The sequence below is a fragment of the Pseudophryne corroboree genome, chromosome 2 (genome assembly GCF_028390025.1).
Source record: "Pseudophryne corroboree isolate aPseCor3 chromosome 2, aPseCor3.hap2, whole genome shotgun sequence".
NCBI lineage: Eukaryota > Metazoa > Chordata > Amphibia > Anura > Myobatrachidae > Pseudophryne > Pseudophryne corroboree.
In genome coordinates, this window is record NC_086445.1 from 788,029,354 (window position 1) to 788,057,095 (window position 27,742).

Consider the following 27,742-nt stretch of genomic DNA (forward strand, 5'->3'; position numbering starts at 1 on the left):
GAAAAGAATAAGAATTTCAGCAGATGCTTCACAATTTGGCCTAGGCTCAGTGCTGTTACAAGAACATGAGGATACATGGCAACCAGTAATCTATGCATCAAGAGCACTGACAAGTGCTGAAACAAGGTATGCTCAGATAGAAAAAGAACTTCTAGCGATCACATATGCATGTGAGCGATTTCATCAGTTTGTGTATGGTCAAACATTTACAGTGGAAACTGACCACTAGCCATTGATAGCTATCATGACTAAATCATTACATGACTGTCCCATAAGAATTCAACGAATGCTTATCAGACTACAGAAATATGATGTACACTTGCTGTACTGTCCCGGCAAATACATGTACATTGCTGATACACTTTCTCGTGCTGTGGACAAAAGTGAAGGTTCCAAAAGTCTGATGGATGCAGAGATAGAAGCCTATGTTAATTTGATCGTAGCTTCTCTACCAGTGCCTCTTGCAAGACAAGAACAGATTAGGAAAGAAACTGAGACAGATGACACAATGAAAGTGTTGAAAGATATCATTCTGAAAGGTTGGCCAGCAGAAAAACATGCGTGCCCGCTGTCTATCCATGATTATTGGATGTACCGCAGTGACCTTACAGTTGTCGATGGTATTATTTACAAAGGCAATAGGTTTGTCATACCTGCACGACTAAGAAAAACTATGCTGTGCAAGATACATGAAGGCCACTTAGGAGAAGAAAAATGTAAGCGGAGAGCGCGTGAAGTTATGTATTGGCCAAGAATGAACCAAGACATAGCACAGACTACAGCTACATGTGAATGTCTTACGTATAGACCGAAACAACAAGTCGAGCCACTGAGTCCTCACGCAGTGCCAGAGAGACCGTACCAGAAAGTTGGCGCAGATTTGTTTGATTGTAATGGGAAAACGTACATTGTCGTGACTGATTATTACTCTAACTACCCTGAGGTGAAGACACTACATACAACTACTAGTAAAGCCATAATCAATTGCATGAAGTCAATCTTTGCAAGGCATGGTGTTCCTATGGAAGTGTTCACTGACAATGGTCCTCAGTTTTCCAGTACTGAATTTAGACAATTTGCTGATGAGTGGGAATTTGTCTATACTATGTCAAGTCCCCACTATCCACGCTCAAATGGGTTGGTGGAAAGTTCAGTAAAAACTGTAAAGAGTCTCATGAAAAAAGCTCAAGAAGGTAAAGAAGATTTCTACAAAAGTCTTTTAATCTACCGCAGTACACCTTTACAGAATGGACTTTCTCCTGCACAAATGCTGATGGGAAGGAGAATTAGAGCAAATCTCTCGATACATGATGAACTGCTTAATACACATAACCCAGCGTTGGTCAGACTGAGTAAGGAACACAACAGGCGAAACAGAAACTGTTCCATGACAGGCAAGCAAAATGCTTATCTGATCTAAAATCGGGTGACCAAGTCCGTCTCAGAGATCACGAGAAAGGCATTTGGGTGCAGAAAGGTATTGTGCAAGCACAAGTAGCACCAAGATCTTATACTATACGTACAGAGCGTGGAACGGAAGTAAGAAGAAATTGGGTGGATTTAAGATCTCAACATAACCATAATGAAGACAACATGACTGAAGAATACCCTTCATCTGACATGTATGATGATCCTGATAATGGTGAACAAACCACGATTCTAGAAAAGTCCAACATGGTCGATGAAACACAGACTGTGTATGAAAGACCCAAAAGGGAAATACGCAGACCTGAGAGACTCATTGAAATGTGTCAGATGATGTTCTTAATATGACGTTATTAATTGTTGCATTGAAGCGTACAGGGCTTATCTTTAAAGAAAAGAGGATGTGATGTTAGTGTATTAGAATGCTTAATATTTGTAGACACTCCCTGGGACCAGGGGGATGCTGGGAAGTGGGTGGTCCAGTGTGCAGTGTGCCTGGAGTTGGTGAGGGAATAAACAGCACAGCAGTGAACTCACATGTCTCCGTGTCCTGATGACTGGATTTACAAACATATGAACAAAACAAGGGATAAAATGGTCACTCTATACGATTCACGTGTCTAAAATGTCTGGCAGGCAATTTTCAAGACAAGAATATAAGCTGTAGTAGTAGGTACAGGCAGATGCAGAGTGGTACAGAAATGGTTAACCAGACTTGAGTGTGGAATACTGAAGTGTCTGGAGACTTGTGCAAGGTGTGGCAGGATGCTTTCAGTGTAATGTTTAGAAGACTGTGGACTTACTGAGATGTGGAGACTGAAGTGCAGTACTATAACAGTGGTGATAAACAGCAGATGAGTGGTCACACAGCTATGAGCCAGGACCAAAATGTATCACAATAATCACTGTTTGCAGGAAAGGAATGTCCACAGAAAGTGAAGGAATACTAAGCACTTTATTAAGGCAGCAGAGTGATAATGTGTTGCAGATTATCCAAAGCACAATTTAAGCAGAGTAAAAATAACAGTCCAGTATGAGTTTTGCAGCAGAGTAATGACGTAGTTGAACATGAATTCACAGTTATAATCCAAAGCACTAGGATTGCAGGATTTGCACAGGACTGCAGGATTTGACTGGACACACAGTACATCTATCTACAACAATTAGTTTGGCATATTCTTATTTTTACATATTAAGAAAGACAAACGGAGCAAAATTCTTTTTTCTTTTGCTTTTCGTTCTTACAATTTTTCACATATTTCTATTTTGAGCACAATTTCGAGCACAGGATTCAAGCAGGACAGGGTTCTCAGGATTCCCACTGGACAGGATAACACAAGTAATATAACCGGCAGGTCTGTGCAGAGCTAGTTGCCTTTTATCAGGAGCAGGTACCAATGGCAATGCACCAGGCAACCCAGGCCCCTTGATTACAGACTACATTGCAGCTGACATGCTGTACACATAAACAGGACCCACGGCAATAATATACTGCTGCTGGGAAGCTGCACATAGGTGAGCAGTATATAGTGTTCCAGCTTTTTAGCACCAGCTGGGATGCAAACAGAAAAATGTACTGCTCCCTGATAGCATCACCTCTGGCAGCACAGAGATACTGCAGGCCAGACACATGACAGCAGCACCTCTGGTAGCACAGAGGTACAGTAGGCCAGACACTATAAATGATAGAGCTGTAACACACATACAGTACACTCTATGGGCCGGATACAAAGTGAGTACTATCCCAGTCAGCATATCCTGTGTTAAATCACTCCCTAAAGATGCCAGATGACGAAACACAATAAAGGCTCACTTAATCCAGCATTCACACTGAGCCCCATACTATTGTGGATTACTAAAAGGTGAACTCATGACAAAGACATCAAGCAGAGACGCACACCATATCCATAACCAGCCAAATGGAATATGGTAAGGACTGCAATAACTGCTTAGTAATCTTACTAAGCTCCCTGACTAGTGGAAAGGGTCAGCAGTACTCAACCACTTACACAACTAAAACAACCACTATTTTAATACAGAACTCAGGGGCAGATGTATTAACCAGGAGACGGCATAAGGAAGTGATAAACCAGTGATAAGTGCAAGGTAATAAATGCACCAGTCAGTCAGCTCCTAACTTTTCACTTACCTATTGGAGCTGATTGGCTGGTGCGTCCCCCCCCTCCAGCCACCCAAGGGCCAGGGGTGAAGCCCGAGGCTGTCCCCCCCATCCAAGGGCAGCGGATGGGGGGCTGATATCCTTTTGTGACCAAAAAAAGAATATTGTTTCTTGTAGCAGAAACACAAGTCCCAACAAGCCTCCCCTGCAAGATGGTACTTGGAGAACCACAAGTACATGCATGCGGGGGAAAAACAGGCCCGCTGGTACCTGTAGTTCTACTACAAAAAAAATACCCCCCATAAAACAACGCACACACTGTGACAGTACAACTTTATTACATACATGCACACCTACATACACACATACTTACCTATGTTGACACAAAGCAGTCGGTCCTCTTCTCCAGTAGAATCCAGGGGTACCTGTAATCCAGGGACTTGGTAAAAAACAAAAACGAAGAACCCGAACCACGCACTGAAAGGGGGCCCATGTGTAAACGTCATTGCAACCACAAGAGTGACCCCACTTAACCTCGCGGTCTACCGCAGACCGCAAGGATCCCACCATTGGATACAATGGAGCGCCGCTGCGCTATATTGTATCTCGAGTGCGCCGCCTGACTGACAGTTCAGGAGTGCACAGCCAATCAGGAGACTGCCATGACGTGGCGCTCCCTGATTAGCTGAAGGGACCCTCTTTGACAGCAGTCACGGGGGGTCCCGCCAGTTGGGGAAAGGGGTCCCATGTGTAAACATAGGACCCCTTTCAGTGCGTGGTTCGGGTTCTTCATTTTTTTATTTTATCAAGTCCCTGGATTACAAACAAGAAGAGGACCGATCTACACTGGATTGTTTGTGAGTATAATTTTATTTACAGGTACCCTTGGATTCTACTGGAGAAGAGGACCGACTGCTTTGTGTCAACATAGGTTAGTATGTGTGTATGTAGGTGTGCATGTATGTAATAAAGTTGTACTGTCACAGTGTGTGCATTGTGTTTTTTTGGGGGTATTTTTTGTAGTAGAACTACAGGTACCAGCGGGCCCCTTTTCCCCCTGCATGCTGGTACTTGTGGTTCTCCAAGTACCAGCTTGCGGGGGAGGCTTGCTGGGACTTGTGGATCTGCTACAAAATACAATATATTTTTTTTTGTCACAAAAGGATATCAGCCCCCCATCCGCCGCCCTTGGATGAAGGGGACAGCCTCGGGCTTCACCCCTGGCACTTGGGTGGTTGGAGGGGAGGAACCCCTTGATTTAAGGGGTCCCCAATCCTCCATGGTACCCCGACCAGGGGTGACTAGTTGGGGATTTAATGCCACGCCCGCAGGGACCAATATAAAAGTGTCCCCCAGCTTTGGCATTATCTCTTTGACTAGTGGAGCCCGGTGCTGGTGGAAAAAATAAGGGGGACCCCTATGTATTTTGTTTCCTGTATTTTTTGCACCAGGACCAGGTGCAGAGCCCTGTGCTGGTTGTTTAAATATGGGGGAACCACAGTCAATTTCCCCCCCGTATTTTTACAACCAGGACCAGCTCAAAGAGCCCGAGGCTGGTTATGCTTAGGAGAGGGAACCCCAAGCATTTTTTTTCAGGATTTTTAACACTTTCAACACCCCTGCCAACTGAAAAACATGCACTGATCTCTCCATATTATTGTAGTTAGTAAAAAATAATAATATTCTTTTAAAAAATCGATTAAATAATACTTGTGGCTCCTAAATAGACAAACCAAGTAGATAATCCCTTCAAATATAAATAGATATGCTATTAGCAATCAAAAAAGCACCAAAAAATACATGTTTTAAAATTTTTTTATTAGATCACGACAGAAAAATGAGGCGGAATGAAATTGACAAAATGACTGTCTAAAAGCACTGTTGTCGAATCGACATTCTTCAATTGAATATACTTTTGTCGAAAAGCCGCATTTTTAACATTGCAGACATGACGAATTGAAAAAATGTTGAATTGCAAAAAGTCGAAAATGAAACGGCAGGTTTTTTGTCGAAAAGTACTGTATTGAATTGTCAAATCAAATTCGACAGGCTTTTTGTGTCGAAAATGACCCATTTTTCGACAATTTCGGCAATTCGACCGCAATTGAATATACCCCATAGAGTAGATGAGTACAGGTTGAGTCTCCCATATCCAAAATGCTTAGGACCAGAAGGATTTGGGATTTTTGGACCATATTTTGGAATATTTGCATACCACCATGAGATATCTTGGGGATGGGACTTAAGTATAAACACAAAATACATTTGTTTTATATATATATACCTTACCCACATAGCCTCAAGGTTATATATATTTTTTATTTTGTACATGAAACAAAGTTTGTGTACATTGAACCATCAGAAAGCGAAGGTGTCATTTTCTCAGTAGCGCTAAAAACATTTTGAATTTCTGTATATTCTGATATCAGATTTCTGGCTATGGGACACTCAACCTGGATAGATGAGCACTATAGAAAGCACCATTTTCCGTTGCCTACATGCTACAGTTTGTGTGATTCTGGCACTTATGGCCACCTGCACCTGGAAAGGCTGGACTGTGGAGAGAAGGGGACTTGTAACCTATGCCATTTCTATACAGTAGGGGCGTGTCTTACACAAATGTGAGCAAATGCAGACCATAACACATAAAGAGAAAGTCATTTTATTTGCCAGTGCAGAAGAGCAAGTGCAAATAATGGAAGAATATGATGGTCGCCAGCACCAACAAACCACTTGTAATTAGCAGTCAGCGAATGCTCCACTAACACGCATATGTGGCTCTCTTTATTATTGGGCATATATTAAGATTTTGTGTTACCGGGAATTGTTTATAATATTTTAAATACTTAAAGTTTTATTGATGAGTAATAGTGAATATATGTTTTGCAAACAAAACAAATAGCAAAAAACATGAACAAAGGTGTATGTGGTGTATATCTGGCATAAAGCAGTCCACATGCTACTAGTGTTGACCTGCACATATCACGTCACAGTTGCAGCTTTGCATATACGGATGCGTCCTCATACAGCTACCCTCAATACGCATGTAGTGCAAGATGCCTAGCGTAAGTGAGCTGCCAGGTCCCGTGCAACTCTGATAACGTTGGCCGTCTTATTTTACTAAAAACAAAACAATGCGACTAGGACGCATGAGGAGACTGCGCTGATTAATCACTTGTATATTGTGTGACTGAGTCTGTATACGGAGCAGAATAGAACTTGTATTGGATTAAAGCTGCGGCAGCTACATTGTAGCACTTCGTGTACAGAATCAGAGAAGCGGTCACACACAGATATACAAGTGTCATATACCACATTAATCAGCACAGTCTCCTCATGCGCATAGGTCGCATTACGTTGTGACTAAACACATTTTCATCAAAAAGATGCCCAGCGCTAGAAATTCTCACGCAACCTGGCTGTTTGGTGCTCCTGCAGCAATGCGGTATAAGGACACATCTGTAAATGTGTAAATTGTGGCTGTCTTCGTTGATGCAGATTGCGGCCAGCTCTGCATCAGTCCACGTTAATATGTCTTTTTTATTGACTTGAAAAATGCATTTAACACATGGAGCAGAGTATGCTGAAACACTCCACATAACTTAAAGATTAAATAAATGCATGAAAGTCACTGTAAAATACTTTGATCTATGCATGTCCTATCACATTTATTTGACTTGTATTATCCCTGCAAAGCAAGTGGTACTAAACATACCTATACAAAGGAGAGGTGGGGTTTGAAAAGGATTAAAGGATTGCAAAAAACCCAAACAATATGCTTTATATAAAAGAGCTAAAAATAACATACACAAAACTATCTGTAAAAACGATAGAAACTTATCAGCACTACACAGAGGCGCTTTAAGAAAGGAGGGGTCCTGTGTGCAGGCTCCGATTGGGCCCTCTCTGGCGGCGCAGTAGCCTCTGGCATTGTGCCAGAGTCTACTGCGCATGCGTAGGTTTCCGGGACCATGGCGCCCACGCCACGTTCCCGGGGACAGCTCTACTGCGCATGCGCAAGTCACCAGCAAATAGCCACAACTGCTGAGTAATTTATGCTGCCGTGCAGCTAGCGTCGGGCTGACGGAGAGGTGAGTATAAGAAAATGGGTGCAGGCTGTATGGGCCCCCCCTGGACCCAGTGGCCCGTGCACACTGCACACTTTGCATCCATTATATATACGCCAGTGGCACTACACAACTTCAGGTACCGTACTGGTCACATTAGGATTACAGCCATCATGTTATATAGTAAGTGAAGACCATGACTCATGGGATTGTACAGCCCTGTTATCAAACTGACCCTAATGTAATCTATTTAATTTCCGCTTGCTGAAATGTATTTTTTCCTGCCTTCTATTTTAGGTTTTCGTATACTAACGTACTTCTAAAAAAATCATTATACCTATCAGTATTTTTTCGCCATCATGCAGCTAAGAGTGACGTTTAGGCATCTCTATGCTAAACAGCTACTGCGTCTGCGACCTCCATAGCCATATAGGAAGGGCTATAACAAAGGCAACAGATTAAGTGACAACACATAGATAAAACATATACCAGACCAGTTTACTGCCTTAGGTCATGTGTTTACATTTATAAATAGGCAATCTGAACTAAGCATGTATCTCACCTAAGAAATGAAACAAACCACACAAGTTCTGGCATTACGCTGACGCAGAGTGATACAGCATAGAGAAATACCAAACTCATTATCAATACCTGCTTTCTCTAGATGATAGATCAGTGAGCATGCTACACAAATTAAGTCTCAGCCCACCAATTATCTCAGACACAATATTTAGGTAAATAATTCACAAATATTAGTGTAATAGTTTGGTCACCTATTGGTGTTACAAACATGCCAGATATACTTCATACCCCACACAATCCCCATAAGCTTTTGCATGCCTTTAATCACGATAATAATTTTTTTTTCAAATCATAGTGCCATACATATGTAAGATCTTTCCTGCATATTGAATTGTGTATCGTTGATACTTGCGGTGCTTTATCCAATAAAAACATTTATTAAAAGAAAAATTTGTTAAAGCGTGGTTTTTAATACTTGTGGGTAATCGGTCTTTAATTAAATTGGGGAAACGGGCGTCTCTTCTGATCCCTGCCTGCTGCAGGTTAGTGGAGCCCCGCTTCCCATGTATGGAGTGTTTCCTGGCCGCTGTAATGCCTGGGAAGCCCCCCCCGCACTAAAGGAGCATGTCTCCTCAGCCAGAATGGCTGCGGCTGGCTTACAGCTTCCAAAGCAGCACTCTGACACTCAGGGTAGCAAATGCCCTGCTAAGATCCCTGCTGCTGAAGGGGTTGAAAGAATTGTTGAAAGGTCGCACCTTACTCACCCTTCTTATGAAGACATAGTTAAGACAGTTAAAGAGACAGTACAGCCTCTTTTAAAGGAACAAGCACAAGCCCATGCTGCTGCTTTGCAGCAGGCTATTACTGATATTACGAACCAGTGCAAACAACTTGCGAAGAGAGTTCTACAAGTAGAACACACTGCAAGAGAAAATTTCCAGGATATTGCAGTGCTCAAGGAAACCTCAGCCAAACTTCAAAAATCTGACGCGCTGGTGTGGGCAAAACTGGACCACCTTGAAAATAGGTCCAAAGTAATAACCTGACCTTATTGGGTTACCAGAGACAGTTTGGGGTCCTGCTCTGTACCATTTCTTACGCCATAGGCTTCCAGAACTACTGGGTATACAGGATGTATGCTCCGATATGGTGATTGAGAGAGCTCACAGAACAGGCCCTGCTCGCTCTACCTCCTCTTCTCCCAGACCTAGAGCAGTACTATTTAGATGCCTAAATTTCCTTCATAAGGAATCCATCTGGGCAGCCTCCAGAAGAAAGAAAGATTTAGTTTGGGAAGATGCTAAACTCCTGATATTCCAGGAATATTCTCCGGAACTCACAAGGATCCGAAAGGCTTTTTCACCAGTTTGTTCCAAACTTGCTCAAGCCAGCCGCAAATTTGCCCTCCTATACCCGGCTCGTCTGAGAATCTTCGAAGGAAATTCCTTTAAAGATTTGAATACAGCAGAAGACGTGGACGCATTCCTCTCCGAAGATAATCTGCAAGAAGAAGATACTGGCTGACTGTATCCCCTTTCGTTTTTCCCATTTACTGTTTGAGTGCCTCTCCAAGCCCATTATAGTATTACCACCTCCCTGAGAGACTTGGTCTGGTTTGTATCCAACCTATGCTGTTACAGCTATCTGTTAAGACCTTTCACAATTGCTTCAGATCCGTGGGTGACGTATATATGGATATTTCTAGAACATTCTTGGTCCTGTATTTTTTTTTTTTATAAAAACAGATATGTATATGTGCTGTTATATGTCTGTCTTCTTTAGAATTGCTTTTCTCCCTAAGCAGCATAGGGGTGATGTTATTTGAGTTTTCAGATACTATTTTTCTAAGCGGCGGATGTGGCTAGAAGAGTTTTAATTGCGAATATTACTAAAACCTATATCTATCTGTATACCACGAAGTTCAATTGGGATGCGGTCAAGATGCCGCCGGCCGGAATCCCGGCGGTCGAAATACCAACGCCGGAATCCCGACCGCCACAATCCCGACATATTCTCCCTCCGTGGGGGTCCACGACACCCATAGAGGGAGAATATAATAGTGTGCCGAGCGTGGCGAGCAAAGCGAGCCCGCAAGGGGCTGCGTTCCGCTCGCCACCCCTGTCGGGATTGTGTGGTCGGGATTCCGGCGTCGGTATTTCGACCGCCGGGATTCCGACCGGCGGCATTTAGTACTGATCCCGGTAAATTGCTTTGTTATATGTAGTGTCCTTTTGTGGACTCCTGCATTTTTTGTTGATGTTTTATATGTTCGACTTTGTGATCCCCACTCCTCCACTCCCACTCTTTCCTAGGGGTAAATTTACTTAGATGGGAGTTCTGTTTAAGATGGGGTGGTTGCTATGAGCAATATCCCATCTTAAATAGAATCCCATTTTAGTAAATTTACCCCCTAGTGTGTTAATCCTTCATACTCTTACCCTTCAGCAGGATTGTGGGGTCATTATGGTACAGTTTGTGTATCTGTTTTTAAAGGTCACAGTAACTTACTGTCCAGGAAGCCATTTTGTAGAAATGTTTAACTATGGCTACACTTAAAGTTGGGTCGTGGAATGTGGGAGGAATTCATTCACCGATCAAAAGGAAGATTTTGATATATCTAAATAAGCTTTATTTTCGACAGTGTTTATACAGGAAACTCACCTTCTTTCCCCAGAAGCACAAAAGTTGAATATGCTGGGATGGAAAGTGCTTGCTGATGCACCATATACTTCTAAAGCAAGAGCTGTACTAATTTTACTTAAACACAGACTACAAGTAGAGGTGACCTCCTCCACAATTGACCCAGAAGGTAGATTTCTTATCCTGGAGGTGAATATATGTTCTTTACGTTATGTTCTATGCTCAATATATGCTCCCAATTCTTATTCCAAAAACTTCTTCATTATGATTTTATCCAAATTATTACTGCTGGCTTCCTTGTCTTTGATAGTGGGAGGGGATTTCAATATAATTACATACAAATTCCTAGATACCAATTCCCTCACTCGCATACGATCCCCCCCATAAACTAGACATACCATACCTTACGCAACAACTCAAATTAACAGATGTGTAGAGATTTGTCCACCCTACAGACAGAGAATACACCTGTATCTCCGCTGCGCATAACACTCTCTCCAGGATTGATTTTCTTCTTCTATCTGATTCGCTTCTACCTAATACCACTGCGTCACATACAGAACCCAGGTCTCTCTCTGATCATTCCCTGGTCTGGGCAAGTTTTTCTACAACACTTGACGCTTTCCCACTGACTTTACCTCATCTTTGAAGTTCACAAGTGCATTAGGTGAATTCTGGGAGGAGTTCTGCTTAGATAATGCTCATACTGCCCATGATGACACTTTACTCTTTTGGCAAACCTCAAAAGCTGTTAGTCGTGGTCGGATTATTGAAACAATTCACTGCAAGTTATAAATGTACTCAACAAAATCTGACTGATATGTATCAGGAATTCAAACAACACCCTTCCCCTCTTTCCAGGGGGAAATATATGGAAGCCAAATCTAACTTTGATGCGGTCATTTCTATTATGGGGGAAAGACACACTTTCTATAAAAATCATAGGTTTTATCGATTTGGGAATAAGACGGGTCGGCTCCTTTCTAATTTATTAAAAGTCTCTGCCCCAGATTCCCTGATCCAGGCTTTGAACGCCCAGATGGATCCTTAGCAGCGGAATCTAAAGACATAGCACAGGTTCTTTCAAATTACTATTCAGATATTTATGCTAAATCTTCTGTAGATGAAAAATCGAAGTCCGTCATTTGGGAAAAAAATCTTCCCTCCTTCCTTACCCATACCGGATTCAGATTCTATTTGCTCTCTTATAACCAGCCTGGAGGTAGAAAAAGCTTTTAAGCAACTTAAATCTTTAAAAAACCCTGGTCCAGAAGGTTTGTCTGGGGAATACTATAAAATTTTGTTTTCTAAAATTCTTATCCCTTTGACAGAAGTTTTTAATGTTATTTTATCCTCTCATGTAATACCTATATATTTGAATGATGTTCTGATCCATCTTATCCCCAAACTGGGCAAGGATCCACATCTCCCTGGTTCATATAGACCAATTTCACTTTTCAATGTGGATTATAATAAGAATTTACTTACCAATAATTCTATTTCTCGTAGTCCGTAGTGGATGCTGGGGACTCCGTAAGGACCATGGGGAATAGCGGCTCCGCAGGAGACTGGGCACATCTAAAGAAAGCTTTAGGACTATCTGGTGTGCACTGGCTCCTCCCCCTATGACCCTCCTCCAAGCCTCAGTTAGGATACTGTGCCCGGACGAGCGTACACAATAAGGAAGGATTTTGAATCCCGGGTAAGACTCATACCAGCCACACCAATCACACCGTACAACTTGTGATCTGAACCCAGTTAACAGCATGATAACAGAGGAGCCTCTAGAAAAGATGGCTCACTACAGCAATAACCCGATTTTTTGGTAACAATAACTATGTACCAGTATTGCAGACAATCCGCACTTGGGATGGGCGCCCAGCATCCACTACGGACTACGAGAAATAGAATTATCGGTAAGTAAATTCTTATTTTCTCTAACGTCCTAAGTGGATGCTGGGGACTCCGTAAGGACCATGGGGATTATACCAAAGCTCCCAAACGGGCGGGAGAGTGCGGATGACTCTGCAGCACCAATTGAGAGAACTCCAGGTCCTCCTCAGCCAGGGTATCAATTTTGTAGAATTTTACAAACGTATTTGCTCCTGACCAAGTAGCTGCTCGGCAAAGTTGTAAAGCCAAGACCCCTCGGGCAGCCGCCCAAGATGAGCCCACCTTCCTTGTGGAGTGGGCATTTACAGATTTTTGGCTGTGGCAGGCCTGCCACAGAATGTGCAAGCTGAATTGTACTACAAATCCAACGAGCAATAGTCTGCTTAGAAGCAGGAGCACCCAGCTTGTTGGGTGCATACAGGATAAACAGCGAGTCAGATTTTCTGACTCCAGCCGTCCTGGAAACATATACTTTCAGGGCCCTGACAACGTCTAGCAACTTGGAGTCCTCCAAGTCCCTAGTAGCCGCAGGCACCACAATAGGTTGGTTCAGGTGAAACGCTGAAACCACCTTAGGGAGAAACTGAGGACGAGTCCTCAATTCCGCCCTGTCCGAATGGAAAATCAGATAAGGGCTTTTACAGGATAAAGCCGCCAATTCTGACACGCGCCTGGCCCAGGCCAGGGCCAACAGCATGACCACTTTCCATGTGAGATATTTTAACTCCACAGATTTAAGTGGTTCAAACCAATGTGACTTTTGGAACCCAAAAAACTACATTGAGATCCCAAAGTGCCACTGGAGGCACAAAAGGAGGCTGTATATGCAGTACCCCTTTTACAAACGTCTGAACTTCAGGGACTGAAGCTAGTTCTTTTTGGAAGAAAATTGACAGGGCCGAAATTTGAACCTTAATGGACCCCAATTTCAGGCCCATAGACACTCCTGTTTGCAGGAAATGTAGGAATCGACCCAGTTGAATTTCCTCCGTCGGGCCTTACTGGCCTCGCACCACATTTTCGCCAAATGCGGTGATAATGTTTTGCGGTTACATCCTTCCTGGCTTTGATCAGGATAGGGATGACTTCATCCGGAATGCCTTTTTTCCTTCAGGATCCGGCGTTCAACCGCCATGCCGTCAAACGCAGCCGCGGTAAGTCTTGGAACAGACAGGGTCCTTGTTGGAGCAGGTCCCTTCTTAGAGGTAGAGGCCACGGATCCTCCGTGAGCATCTCTTGAAGTTCCGGTTACCAAGTCCTTCTTGGCCAATCCGGAGCCACGAATATAGTGCTTACTCCTCTCCATCTTATCAATCTCAGTACCTTGGGTATGAGAGGCAGAGGAGGGAACACATACACTGACTGGTACACCCACGGTGTTACCAGAGCGTCTACAGCTATTGCCTGAGGGTCCCTTGACCTGGCGCAATACCTGTCGAGATTTTCCCAACGGTTTATAATCATGTGGAAGACTTCTGGGTGAAGTCCCCACTCTCCCGGGTGGAGGTCGTGCTGAGGAAGTCTGCTTCCCAGTTGTCCACTCCCGGAATGAATACTGCTGACAGTGCTATTACATGATTTTCCGCCCAGCGAAGAATCCTTGCAGCTTCTGCCATTGCCCTCCTGCTTCTTGTGCCACCCTGTCTGTTTACGTGGGTGACTGCCGTGATGTTGTCCGACTGGATCAACACCGGCTGACCTTGAAGCAGAGGTCTTGCTAAGCTTAGAGCATTGTAAATGGCCCTTAGCTTCAGGATATTTATGTGAAGTGATGTCTCCAGGCTTGACCATAAGCCCTGGATATTCCTTCCCTGTGTGACTGCTCCCCAGCCTCGCAGGCTGGCATCCGTGGTCACCAGGACCCAGTCCTGAATGCCGAATCTGCGGCCCTCTAGAAGATGAGCACTCTGCAACCACCACAGGAGGGACACCCTTGTCCTTGGTGACAGGGTTATCCGCTGATGCATCTGAAGATGCGACCCGGACCATTTGTCCAGCAGGTCCCACTGGAAAGTTCTTGCGTGGAATCTGCCGAATGGGATTGCTTCGTAGGAAGCCACCATTTTACCCAGAACCCTTGTGCATTGATGCACTGAGACTTGGCTCGGTTTTAGGAGGTTCCTGACTAGCTCGGATAACTCCCTGGCTTTCCCCTCCGGGAGAAACACCTTTTTCTGGACTGTGTCCAGGATCATCCCTAGGAACAGAAGACAAGTCGTCGGAACCAGCTGCGATTTTGGAATATTGAGAATCCAATCGTGCTGCCGCAACACTACCTGAGATAGTGCTACACCGACCTCCAACTGTTCCCTGGATCTTACCCTTATCAGGGAATCGTCCAAGTAAGGGATAACTAAAATTCCCTTCCTTCGAAGGAATATCATCATTTCGGCCATTACCTTGGTAAAGACCCGGGGTGCCGTGGACCATCCATACGGCAGCGTCTGAACTGATAGTGACAGTTCTGTACCATAAACCTGAGGTACCCTTGGTGAGAAGGGTAAATTTTGACATGAAGGTAAGCATCCTTGATGTCCCGAGACATCATGTAGTCCCCTTCTTCCAGGTTCGCAATCACTGCTCTGAGTGACTCAATCTTGAATTTGAACCTCTGTATGTAAGTGTTCAAAGATTTTAGATTTAGAATCGGTCTCACCGAGCCGTCCGGCTTCGGTACCACAACAGTGTGGAATAATACCCCGTTCCCTGTTGCAGGAGGGGTACCTTGATTATCACCTGCTGGGAATACAGCTTGTGAATGGCTTCCAAAACTGTCTCCCTGTCAGAAGGAGACATCGGTAAAGCCGACTTTAGGAAAACGGCGAGGGGGAGACGTCTCGAATTCTAATTTGTACCCCTGAGATATCACCTGAAGGATCCAGGGGTCTACTTGCGAGTGAGCCCACTGCGCGCTGAAATTCATTGAGACGGGCCTCCCACCGTGCCTGATTCTGCTTGTAAAGCCCCAGCGTCATACTGAGGGCTTGGCAGAGGCGGGAGAGGATTTCTGTTCCTGGGAACTGGCTGATTTCTGCAGCCTTTTTCCTCTCCCTCTGTCACGGGGCAGAAATGAGGAACATTTTGCCCGCTTGTCCACGAAAAGACTGCGCCTGATAATACGGCGTCTTCTCATGTTGAGAGGCGACCTGGGGTACAAACGTGGATTTCCCAGCTGTTGCCGTGGCCACCAGGTCTGAAAGACCGACCCCAAATAACTCCTCCCCTTATTAAGGCAATACTTCCAAATGCCTTTTGGAATACGCATCACCTGACCACTGACGTGTCCATAACCCTCTACTGGTAGAAATGGACAACGCACTTAGACTTGATGCCAGTCGGCAAATATTCCGCTGTGCATCACGCATATATAGAAATGCATCTTTTAAATGCTCTATAGGCAAAAATATACTGTCCCTATCTAGGGTATCAATATTTTCAGTCAGGGAATCCGACCACGCCAACCCAGCACTGCACATCCAGGCTGAGGCGATTGCTGGTCGCAGTATAACACCAGTATGTGTGTAAATACATTTTAGGATACCCTCCTGCTTTCTATCAGCAGGATCCTTAAGGGCGGCCATCTCAGGAGAGGGTAGAGCCCTTACAAGCGTGTGAGCGCTTTATCCACCCTAGGGGGTGTTTCCCAACGCACCCTAACCTCTGGCGAGAAAGGATATAATGCTAATAACATTTTAGAAATTATCAGTTGTTATCGGGGGAAAACCACGCATCATCACACACCTCATTTAATTTCTCAGATTCAGGAAAACTACAGGTAGTTTTTCCTCACCGAACATAATACCCCTTTTTGGTGGTACTCGTATTATCAGAAATGTGTAAAACATTTTTCATTGCCTCAATCATGTAACGTGTGGCCCTACTGGAAGTCACATTTGTCTCTTCACCGTCGACACTGGAGTCAGTATCCGTGTCGGCGTCTATATCTGCCATCTGAGGTAACGGGCGCTTTAGAGCCCCTGACGGCCTATGAGACGTCTGGACAGGCACAAGCTGAGTAGCCGGCTGTCTCATGTCAACCACTGTCTTTTATACAGAGCTGACACTGTCACGTAATTCCTTCCAACAGTTCATCCACTCAGGTGTTGACCCCCTAGGGGGTGACATCACTATTACAGGCAATCTGCTCCGTCTCCACATCATTTTTCTCCTCATACATGTCGACACAAACGTACCGACATACAGCACACACACAGGGAATGCTCTGATAGAGGACAGGACCCCACTAGCCCTTTGGGGAGACAGAGGGAGAGTTTGCCAGCACACACCAAAGCGCTATATATATACAGGGATAACCTTATATAAGTGTTTTTCCCCTTATAGCTGCTGTATTGTTAATACTGCGCCTAATTAGTGCCCCCCTCTCTTTTTTTAACCCTTTCTGTAGTGTAGTGACTGCAGGGGAGAGCCAGGGGAGCTTCCCTCCAACGGAGCTGTGAGGGAAAATGGCGCCAGTGTGCTGAGGAGATAGGCTCCGCCCCTTTTTCGCGGACTTTTCTCCTGCTTTTTTATGGATTCTGGCAGGGGTTAAAATTCATCCATATAGCCCTGGGGGCTATATGTGATGTATTTTCGCCAGCCAAGGTGTTTTTATTGCTGCTCAGGGCGCCCCCCCCTAGCGCCCTGCACCCTCAGTGACCGAAGTGTGAAGTGTGCTGAGGAGCAATGGCGCACAGCTGCAGTGCTGTGCGTAGCTTGGTGAAGACAGGATGTCTTCTGACGCCGATTTTCCGGACCTCTTCTGTCTTCTGGCTCTGTAAGGGGGCCGGCGGCGCGGCTCTGGGACCCATCCATGGCTGGGCCTGTGATCGTCCCTCTGGAGCTAATGTCCAGTAGCCTAAGAAGCCCAATCCACTCTGCACGCAGGTGAGTTCGCTTCTTCTCCCCTTAGTCCCTCGATGCAGTGAGCCTGTTGCCAGCAGGTCTCACTGAAAATAAAAAACCTAAACTAAAACTTTCACTAAGAAGCTCAGGAGAGCCCCTAGTGTGCACCCTTCTCGTTCGGGCACAAAGATCTAACTGAGGCTTGGAGGAGGGTCATAGGGGGAGGAGCCAGTGCACACCAGATAGTCCTAAAGCTTTCTTTAGATGTGCCCAGTCTCCTGCGGAGCCGCTATTCCCCATGGTCCTTACGGAGTCCCCAGCATCCACTTAGGACGTTAGAGAAAAATTATTCACTAAAATTATTGCAGACAGATTATAAACGTTCCTCCCCTCTTTGGTTCATCTGGACCAAACAGGGTTTATCTCTGGTAGGCATTCCTCAGGAAATATACGAAAGGTACTTGCTGCAGTATGCTGGTTGGAAACTGAAGGGACCCGAGACCCACAGTTTGTGTTATCTTTAGATGCTAAAAAAGCCTTTGACCTTGTCAGCTGGGACCATTTATATACCACGCTAGAGAGATTTGGGTTTCTGAAGGGCCTAACCAGCACGCTGCTAGCTCTATATTCCTCATCTAGTTCCCATATATTATGCAATGGATATCTCTCTGATCCAGTAAGCCTGTTGTCAGCCTTGCTAGTCGCTATTGCAATTGAACCTTTAGCTATAGTGTTAAGGCAACAGGCATCCTTTAAGGGAGTTAAGATTCTTGATATTGAACTAAACGTTATTCTCTTTGCGGATGACATGTTGCTTTTCGTGTCAAACCCTGAGAGTTCAATTCCTGCAATTATGTCCACGATTCTACAATTTGGGAAGTTTGCGGGTTATCGAGTTAACACATCTAAGTCAGAGCTCCTTCCACTGACGCCGACAGCTCTCTCAATGACATCCTCTCCGACTTTATCCTAATTCAATTTCAATACATCAAGAATTAAATATTTGGGAGTTTATATTCCAGCCAAGTTATCCCTTTTGTATACTGAAAATTTTACCCCAGTGATAGCTAAAATTTCCCAACTTTTGTCTTCCTGGATGGGGCTTCCTTTATTCCTTCTGGGACGAGTAGCGGTATTAAAAAGTATTATTTTCCCCAAGATCTCTTATGCCCTACAAATGGTACCTTTAAAACTTTCCAGATCCGATTTGTTACTATGTGACCGTCTCTTTACAAAAATTTTATGGAACAATAAAAATCCCTGAATATCTCTAGCCAAACTTAAATTACACCGGAAAGAAGGGGGACTTGCAGTTCCTGATTTACTTACCTTCTCAAGAGCAGTGGCATTCCAATATATTTCAGATTGGCTGGCTGAGTACTCATCATATGTGAATTATCAATTAGAGCAAGCAGTGGTACATCCATATGATCTGAAAGCATTACTTCATACACCCAGCCATCTCATCCCTCCTAACTGTAAAGACAATCTTTTGTTCTGGGATACCTATCTAGCATGGGGGGGCCTGAATTACTTAACCGCAACCCACTAGCTTCTCCCAATATCCCTTTCGGTGGAAATCCTGGTTTCACTTCAACCCTAGGGAATATGAAATTCTCACAATGGCGGAGAAAAGGAATATGTGATATTAGGGATGTGTTCGATCCTGGAGGAGTGTTCTTTTCCTTTGAAAATCTAGTGGAGAGGTATGGTGTACATAGGTCAGAGTTTTTTATGTACTTACAAATAGGTGACTATATTCACTCATTATCCTATATCGATAATTCTGAAAGTAGAGCTGATCCACTTTTAATTATTTTATCTAGAATGAAGAAGTTACCTTATAAAACCCAGTGGCTATATTGGGATCTCCTCCCAAGCAAAGTAGGTACATTATGGAGTACACTCTCAAAACCTGGGAATCAGACTGGTCTTTGACAATTATACCCAAAGATTTACTAGGTTCCATGCCACATATTCTCAAAGCTCTCCACTCCTCGCAACTTCAGGAAGTTCATATAAAATTTCTTCACAGAGTCTATATTTCTCAAAGGCATAGGTAACATTTAGTCTCCTCTGAATCTGGACATTGCCCACAATGTAAAGCTCCTAATGCTCTGTTGATGCACAATTTTTGGCATTGGCCTAGGATTCAAAAATGTTGGCACAAAGTCACGTGGTATATACAGTCTTCCTTTTCCATACATATCCCTATGGAACCAGCTGCGATATTACGTCTACAGTCCTCTAGATGAAACATTAGCTCCAACTTGTTCTCATATTACCCCCCTTTTATATGTATGTACTTCTTACGTTGGCAAAGAAACTAATTCTTAACCATTGGATTTTAAACACCTCTCCCAGACTCGAACAGCTTAAGACTTGACTACTAAAACTCTATAATGTGATCGCCAGTCCACCTTACCTGATTTAGAACATAATGTTTTACATATCTATATAAGTGGGGTCCCTATACTGATACTCTGGATACCCTGACACAACAACATATTTTAAAGATTTATGATCTTTAAATTGGAATACTTATAAGGAATTATGCCCCCTTTAGTTTGGTCATATAAGTCTTTGATATCTTTCTGATCTTTAATTAGAAATTAAAGATGCATCCCTCCCTTACCCCCTTTGCCTTCTCCCTTTTCCGTTCTGCCCTCCCAGTCCTTCCTGTCCATCGTCTTTTTATGTCTATACATGTTATGTTTATATACCAGTTAGTATTTTTCTATCTGTAACAAACATAGGTTTCGTCTTATTGGAATCTCTGCAATTTTCTGACACTTGGGATATGTATAATAACTTTTTCCTCCAAAGTTATCCCTGTGAGTGACTAATATTACAAAATGATGACTGTAACCTGTGTTATATCACAATTTTATTAGTTGATGTTTGTAAACAAAAACTGAAAACTTTCAATAAATGTATTTGGAAAAAAAAATTGGGGATTCATGAAGTACTTGATATTGTGGTTAAGTTGGTTGGAATTCTTTGAATCTGATAGGTATAAATCCCTTATCGGCACATCACAGATCATGTACCTTCTTTTGTGGTCTGACACCTGTGTTGTAGTTACTTGGAACCTCCTGGTGGATTCCTCCTCCTTTCCTTTTCACCCCCTCCTTCTTTGATTGTTTCTTTCTCTACATTATTTATCTTCCTCTGTTATCTCTATATTCTTTTCCTTTTATGTTGAACTTTACATCTATTTCTGCTTAATATACCATGTTTGTTAATGCTCAGTGGCTTACTGCTTGTATCCACGTCTTCTCGTCATAGCTCAATGACACTGTTGTCACAACATAATGTTTTGGACCTCTTAAGGTGTGTATACATGGTGACATAAATCTGTAAGATTATATAGTTAAAAGCATATGAAAAGTTAGTGCACATCTCAAGGTGTTAGGCAGCTTGCGATACAGATTCGATCCCGATGTGCGCTCCCGTGGGGTCGGTATCATAAGGCTAGGTAGACTGTGCAGGAAAGTCAATCTTGACTAGCTAGTGTACTATCTAGTTCTAGTACAAAGTATAGTCAAAATTGGCACTTAGTCAAAATCTCACACAGACAAAATCTCAAGCACAGATAGACAAAATCTGTGATATCTGTGCTATCTGTACTCAGGGGGAGCTCAAGGGAAATCGCATAGTCAAAATCGGACATAGCAAGGATCTCACCGTATGTACACACCTTTACAGTTATGTTCAAAATGAACTGTCTTATCTACTGTATTTTGTTCTTGCTTGCATGTACTGGATACCTAGGGGTAAATTTACTAAGGTGGGAGTGTTTTTTAGAACTGGTGATGTTCAAAAGCAACCAATCAGATTCTACTTAACATGTATCTAGATGCTTCTAGAAGATAATAGAATCTGATTGGTTGCTATGGGCAACATCACCAGTTCTAAAAAACTTCTACCTTAGTAAATTTACCTCCTATTGTCATTGTATGTTGCTATTTTTTATGTCTTTGCATTAAAAGATGTAAATAAAATGTACTTGCATAGAAAAAAGAAATTGGGAATTCATTTTCAGAATTTGTCCAAATATCATGTTATTTTTTAAAGATTCTGGGGGTGTGGAGGTAGGATCTTAATTTTAAAGATAAAAAAATAATCTGTAATAGAGGTAATTATGTCTGGAACATAAACCAAACCTCAAATGAGTGCATCTCTAATAAAACTTGTTTGGATGTGATAAGTGCAGGGGACCAAATAAGAGTGTTTTAGTTCTGATGGGGATATACAGTGAAACAGAAAGAGAGAGATACATCTGCACTCTTGTAAAATTATGGCAAATTCTTGTATATGGAAAAAACTATAATATCCCCAATATTCTTGTGTCTAAATTAGACCTTATACCTCTCTGGGGGTGCGACCCTATTATAACCAAGCTGTGAAACAATACAATTTGAGAACTAGAAGACGGTTGTTAAGTTGGGTGCACAAAGTAAATTTGTTGAATAGATTGGTATGATAAAACGTAGCTTTTATTGCTTATTTTAATATAAAGATGGTCCTTTTAACTAGGGCACATACAGCAAAATATAGTGGTTAAAATATAAGACATACAGACAAATAAGTGAAAAAGATTGAAATAGTGTGAAAAAGATTCTTAAAAAGAGGCAACACCACAATAACTCCTGCAGTTGTAAATTTTTAATGTGTGATATCCGAGCTGGATATTTCCTTAAGAGGTTATTCTAATAATCCTTGTATGGCTACTTCGACCAATGTAATCTTTAACCTCTAATGTATTTTAGTCCTTATATTGATATAGGTATCTATCTGGGTTCAGCAGTTATCTTGCTGTGCAAAATCTGCAGTAAATATAATTAGTCCCAATAGTACTTTAAATTATCTTTCATTCCACATAGAAGGTGTGTCATATTTATATTGGAATTATCATAGGTATTCACAGAAGTAATTAATAAGCCAATAAAATGCACAAATTAGTTTATGTGCTTCATGGAGTCACTTGTTGCTCCTATACTGTGTCAATCACATAGGTGTCTATTTATGACATTTAGTTGACACAGTTCATTGTAAAGATATTGGTATTAATATGAATACCTAAGGTTGTGCCCACTTCAAGCAAGAATAATCCCACAGGATATGCGAATTGTTCCTATGTACAGATATTGCATATCACTTCTATATTAATTCAAAAATGAGTATATTGAAGCTATCCTTCATGTATTGTTAATATTCAGTGATATTCTGATGCAGTCTGCACTGTCTGTTAAATTGTACCAGGAAGATGTTTCTCTTAAACCTTGTGCTTGTAATGAAAGGAAAGGCAACAATTGTTGCAAGTGACTTCTAGATAGAAATAAAGGATCCACGATGTAACCTTTAAATCATGACTCATGCAATATCTCTTATACGCACCAAAACTATGTGGAAGGGGATCAATGGAATAATGTGCCTTTGCATATCACATTTATATGCCTAAAATAAGGAATTATCTCAGTCAGCTACGGATAAATGTCGACACCGTCATAGATTATATTGTGGGTTTAACCCTGAGTATTCCCCTTGCAATTGGCTGTCGTATCTTGTGCTAAGTTGTGCCGTTCTTATAGGCAATATGCTGTTCCTATCCTGACTGCTATGTCTCTAATAATAGCAGTCTATGTGCTCAATAGTGAAATATTAATATTTACACAGCATACAGCTACACATTGGATCAGCGGTAGCTTGATAGTAATAGAGCAGGGGTGGCCAACCAGTCAGTGACAAAGAGCCAAAAAACCTTGTTAGGTACGTGAAAGAGCCGGCATCGAGCCGATGGCATGCATGCAAAAATGGAATGTGGCCTTGTGCCTGCTAGACCACACCCCTGGTATAAAATACATTGAAAAAGCCAGAACAACATAAAATACATTTTTTAAAGCCAGATCCATTGAAAAAGCCAGTTTCGCAAAAAATAATTGAAAAAGCCAGATTCACATAATAAACTTCAGCTCCCCCATGTGTTACTCCAGCCAACACCCTCCTGTCACTCCAGCCAGCTCCCCCATGTGTCACTCCAGCCAACACCCTCCTGTCACTCCAGCCAGCTCCCCCATGTGTCACTCCTGCTAGCACCCTCCTATGTCACTCCAGCCAGCTCCCCCGTGTCACTCCAGCCAGCTCTCCCATGTGTCACTACTACCAAGACCCTGCTGTGTCACTCCAGAAAGGTCTCCCATGTGTCACTACTGCCAAGACCCTGCTGTGTCACTCTAGCCAGCTCTCCCATGTGTCACTGCTGCCAAGACCCTGCTGTGTCAAACCAGCCAGCTCTCCCATGTGTCACTCCAGCTACCACCCTCCTATGTCACACCAGCCATATCTCCCATGTGTCACTCCTGCTAGCACCCTCCTATGTCACTCCAGCCAGCTCCCCCGTGTCACTCCAGCCAGCTCTCCCATGTGTCACTACTGCCAAGACCCTGCTGTGTCACTCCAGCCAGCTTTCCCATGTGTCACTACTGCCAAGACCCTGCTGTGTCACTCCAGCCAGCTCTCCCATGTGTCACTACTGCCAAGACCCTGCTGTGTCACACCAGCCAGCTCTCCCATGTGTCACTCCTGCCAAGACCCTGCTGTGTCACACCAGCCAGCTCCCCCATGTGTCACTGCTGCCAAGACCCTGCTGTGTCAAACCAGCCAGCTCTCCCATGTGTCACTCCAGCTACCACCCTCCTATGTCACTCCAGCCATATCTCCCATGTGTCACTCCTGCTAGCACCCTCCTATGTCACACCAGCCAGCTCTCCCATGTGTCACTACTGCCAAGACCCTGCTGTGTCACTCCAGCCAGCTCTCCCATGTGTCACTCCTGCTACCACCCTCCTATGTCACTCCAGCCATATCTCCCATGTGTCACTACTTCCAGCACCCTCCCACGTCACTCCTGCCAGGACCCTCCTGTGTCTCTCCAGCCAGCTCTGCCATGTATCATTCTAGCCCACCCTCATGTATCACTACAGCCCCCCCCCATCAACTCGTGCCATTGCAGCAGTACCTAACCTCTGTTTGCTTGTGGGTGTCTCACCTCTAGTATCTGACTCCTTCAGTTTTCAGTCCCTGTAGTGCTGCTGTGTGTCTGGCTGGAGTGCAGCAGTTTCTGTATCTGTTGTGGTCACATGATTTAGAGTGTTGGGAGCCACATTTGAATAAAGAAAGAGCCACATGCGGCTCAAGAGCCACAGGTTGGCCACCGCTGTAATAGAGTGTTATCTTCGTATCTTGTGCTAAGTTATGCCGTTCTTATATATAACTGCTGAACCCAGATAGATACCTATATCAATATAAGGACTAAAATACATTAGAGGTTAAAGATTACATTGGTCGAAGTAGCCATACAAGGATTATTAGAATAACCTCTTAAGGAAAATTTACAACTGCAGGAGTTATTGTGGTGTTGCCTCTTTTTAAGAATCTTTTTCACACTATTTCAATCTTTTTCACTTATTTGTCTGTATGTCTTATATTTTAACCACTATATTTTGCTGTATGTACCCTAGTTAAAAGGACCATCTTTATATTAAAATAAGCAATAAAAGCTACGTTTTATCATACCAATCTATTCAACAAATTTACTTTGTGCACCCAACTTAACAACCGTCTTCTAGTTCTCCAATTGTAGGGGATATACAGTGGTCATCTTATTTATCTGTATTATAAGTTACTATGGAAAATACATAAAACATTAACACAATCAATAAAAATTGGTTTAAATCCTGTTAAGGGTTATAACTCACCGATGAGAATATTAAAACACACAGAAATCATGGAATTATTTTACAAATGTAGTTATTTGATTGTACCGCCTATTTGTTTTAACGCCTGTTTCAGAAATGTCAACTTCCATTTAATTATCCTTCCATCTCATTAATTATCTTTTATTCAAAGATGATATACAGAGCGGTTATTAAAGTGGAGAGTGGTGGGTGACAGCCGCCTACTGTGCAATCCTCAAAGCATGGCAATTAGCACATCCCAACAAGAAAATCTTATTAACACATACTTAGAATATCAGGAGTGCGTGTCTACACCAGTTTCATTTATTATTCAATAATTAAGCAATTAGTCTTTGGCTTGGTTTTTAAAGTAATAAATAAAATAAATATTGGCAAAATCATGAAAAGTATTAACCGTGTCTTGCACTTATCCTATGATCTCTATAGCTTGTTCGATCATTGAATATATTTTGATTGAATATTTTGCTTGTAATCCCTTCCCAATAACATTGTTAATGAACAATATATAGAAATGTTTTGTGTAAGGGTCTACGATCTATAGAACGCAAATCTAGCCATAACTATAGGGTAATATAAATACACTTACTGACTACATTGGCTTGTCCAGTGAAGATGGTATACTGAAGCTCGTAAGAAACAACACTGAATTCATCATCAGACGTCCAATGAACAGTAATTGTGTCATAAGATGCTGTACAGAGTTCTTCTCTAATCACAGGGGGATTGGGAGCTGTAAGGAACATTGACATATTAATGGTAAGGTAAAACTGTAAGTTGAAAGACTTTGAGCAAAGTTTCTATGCTGTATTTAACTTTAAGATTTGCAGTGAAGGGCAATGGAATAGAAGCTTTAAGATTCAGTCTAAAAGCCAGTAGCGGAACTCAAGCTCTCTCACCTGTGGCAAACCACCCATTCCGTTGATTACCAGCTGGAGGGTGTAGCACATTGTAGAGAAGTACAGGAACACACAATGCAGCTGGTGTAAATAGGTGTGCACTCCCTCTCAAACATTAGTCTCTCTAGACTGTTTCCTCACCATCTCAGCATACCCCTGGGTGCCCCCACACAGCTGGTGCCTGGGTCAAGCACTTCTGTTTCCTCTGGAAGTTAAGGAACTAATAACAGCCTACTTGAACATAGTAAATCAATTCCCACAACCTATTATAGACAATAGGGTTGAGGACCTTACTTGTCAAATATAACATTCATGTAACTGTTCTAGGACTATTTGTTCATATCCAGTCTTTTTGTATTACTGTGTATTTTCCTGATTGTAAAAGGTTGCAGAGTATGCAAATGCTATTTAAATAAATGTAAATAAAGTAAATAATTGAAATCAATATTCATCAAAATATATGTAGAACTAAATGATACTTCAAAACATTTCTTCTTTACTTGTACCTTGAAAACCCCTTTTTTTACAATGATCGCTACGCAGCGAATAACGGCAGCTAGCGACCAACTCGGAATGAGGGCCATTATACCATCACCTAGCCTGAATAGAAAAACTCTAAGACTTTATAGAAGGCGATTTAGGGGAGGGAGGCATGTAAAATTCCTTATAAATTAACTAGGAATAAAAGGATAACATAAAAAATGGCAAGATTCAAACATTAAAAGATTCAAATGTGAACTTTCATTAAACTAACAGAACAATTGCTGAATCTGTCTCTTCTATCCAATGTGCATATAAAACTATACGTACTGTAGAAGTAAGCAGGAAAAGAGACAAATAAATAGAAATAAAATAAAAAGGCTGGGCATGGCTATAATAACCACCATTTTCATTGCTCTTGAATCAGAAAATGTTAACTCTTGATAAGTGTTATTGCCATTAGTCTAGTATTGTCATTAGTGTGCTGCTTAAATGTATTGTAGCAACACATATAATATAAATCCACTCATCTAAATGCTCTCGTACAGTACCCAAAATCTCCAGTCATGTTACTGTGATACAGTGAGACCTGGTGATGTGCATCATGATTGCTCTCATCGTTTCAATAATTAGATTATGCACGGTTGACCGTCAATTTACCTGTTAGATAATCAAGACATTCTAACATCTTCTTCTCTCTGGAAAAATCTAAAGCAAAAGTGTCAAATGTGTCGTTCAGGTTAATCTCTGGGATCAGCACTTGGGAAGAGGCCGTTGCCATTGAAACTCTAGGATAAGAAAACAAAGTTATATTTTAATAGAGGCTGAAGATCTTACAAGTATACAACATGAGGTAATTTTTCCATCACTACAGGAAACACTTCTGTACATCCTCCTGCCTGTAAATTGGGGTCAGGAGACTTATATAAGGTGAAAACAAGGGGGAAAACCCTGTATGCAATTTATATTGTACAGGTTTCTCCCAGCACACCGCACTTGTAAATTTAGATTTAACGTTGCTATTAATCTGCTATCGAAGTCACAGCATGAAACATCTGTACTTCTAATTTATCTACACAGCAATGTGCCAGATGGCAA

At 42.5% G+C, this 27,742-nt stretch overlaps 1 protein-coding gene across 9 annotated transcripts in view; it reads right to left on the reverse strand.

Annotated features, from left to right (window-relative positions):
* The window catches only part of MID1 (midline 1), a 717,600-nt gene that overhangs the window by 82,841 nt on the left and 607,017 nt on the right, over positions 1-27,742 (reverse strand). For all 9 annotated transcript variants that reach the window (XM_063955554.1, XM_063955560.1, XM_063955550.1 and 6 more), the window contains 2 exons: positions 27,305-27,432; positions 25,855-25,998 (listed from right to left, as the gene is read on the reverse strand). In XM_063955554.1, coding sequence (XP_063811624.1) covers positions 25,855-25,998; positions 27,305-27,432 — 272 coding nt within the window. The remainder of the gene's footprint in view (positions 1-25,854; positions 25,999-27,304; positions 27,433-27,742) is intronic.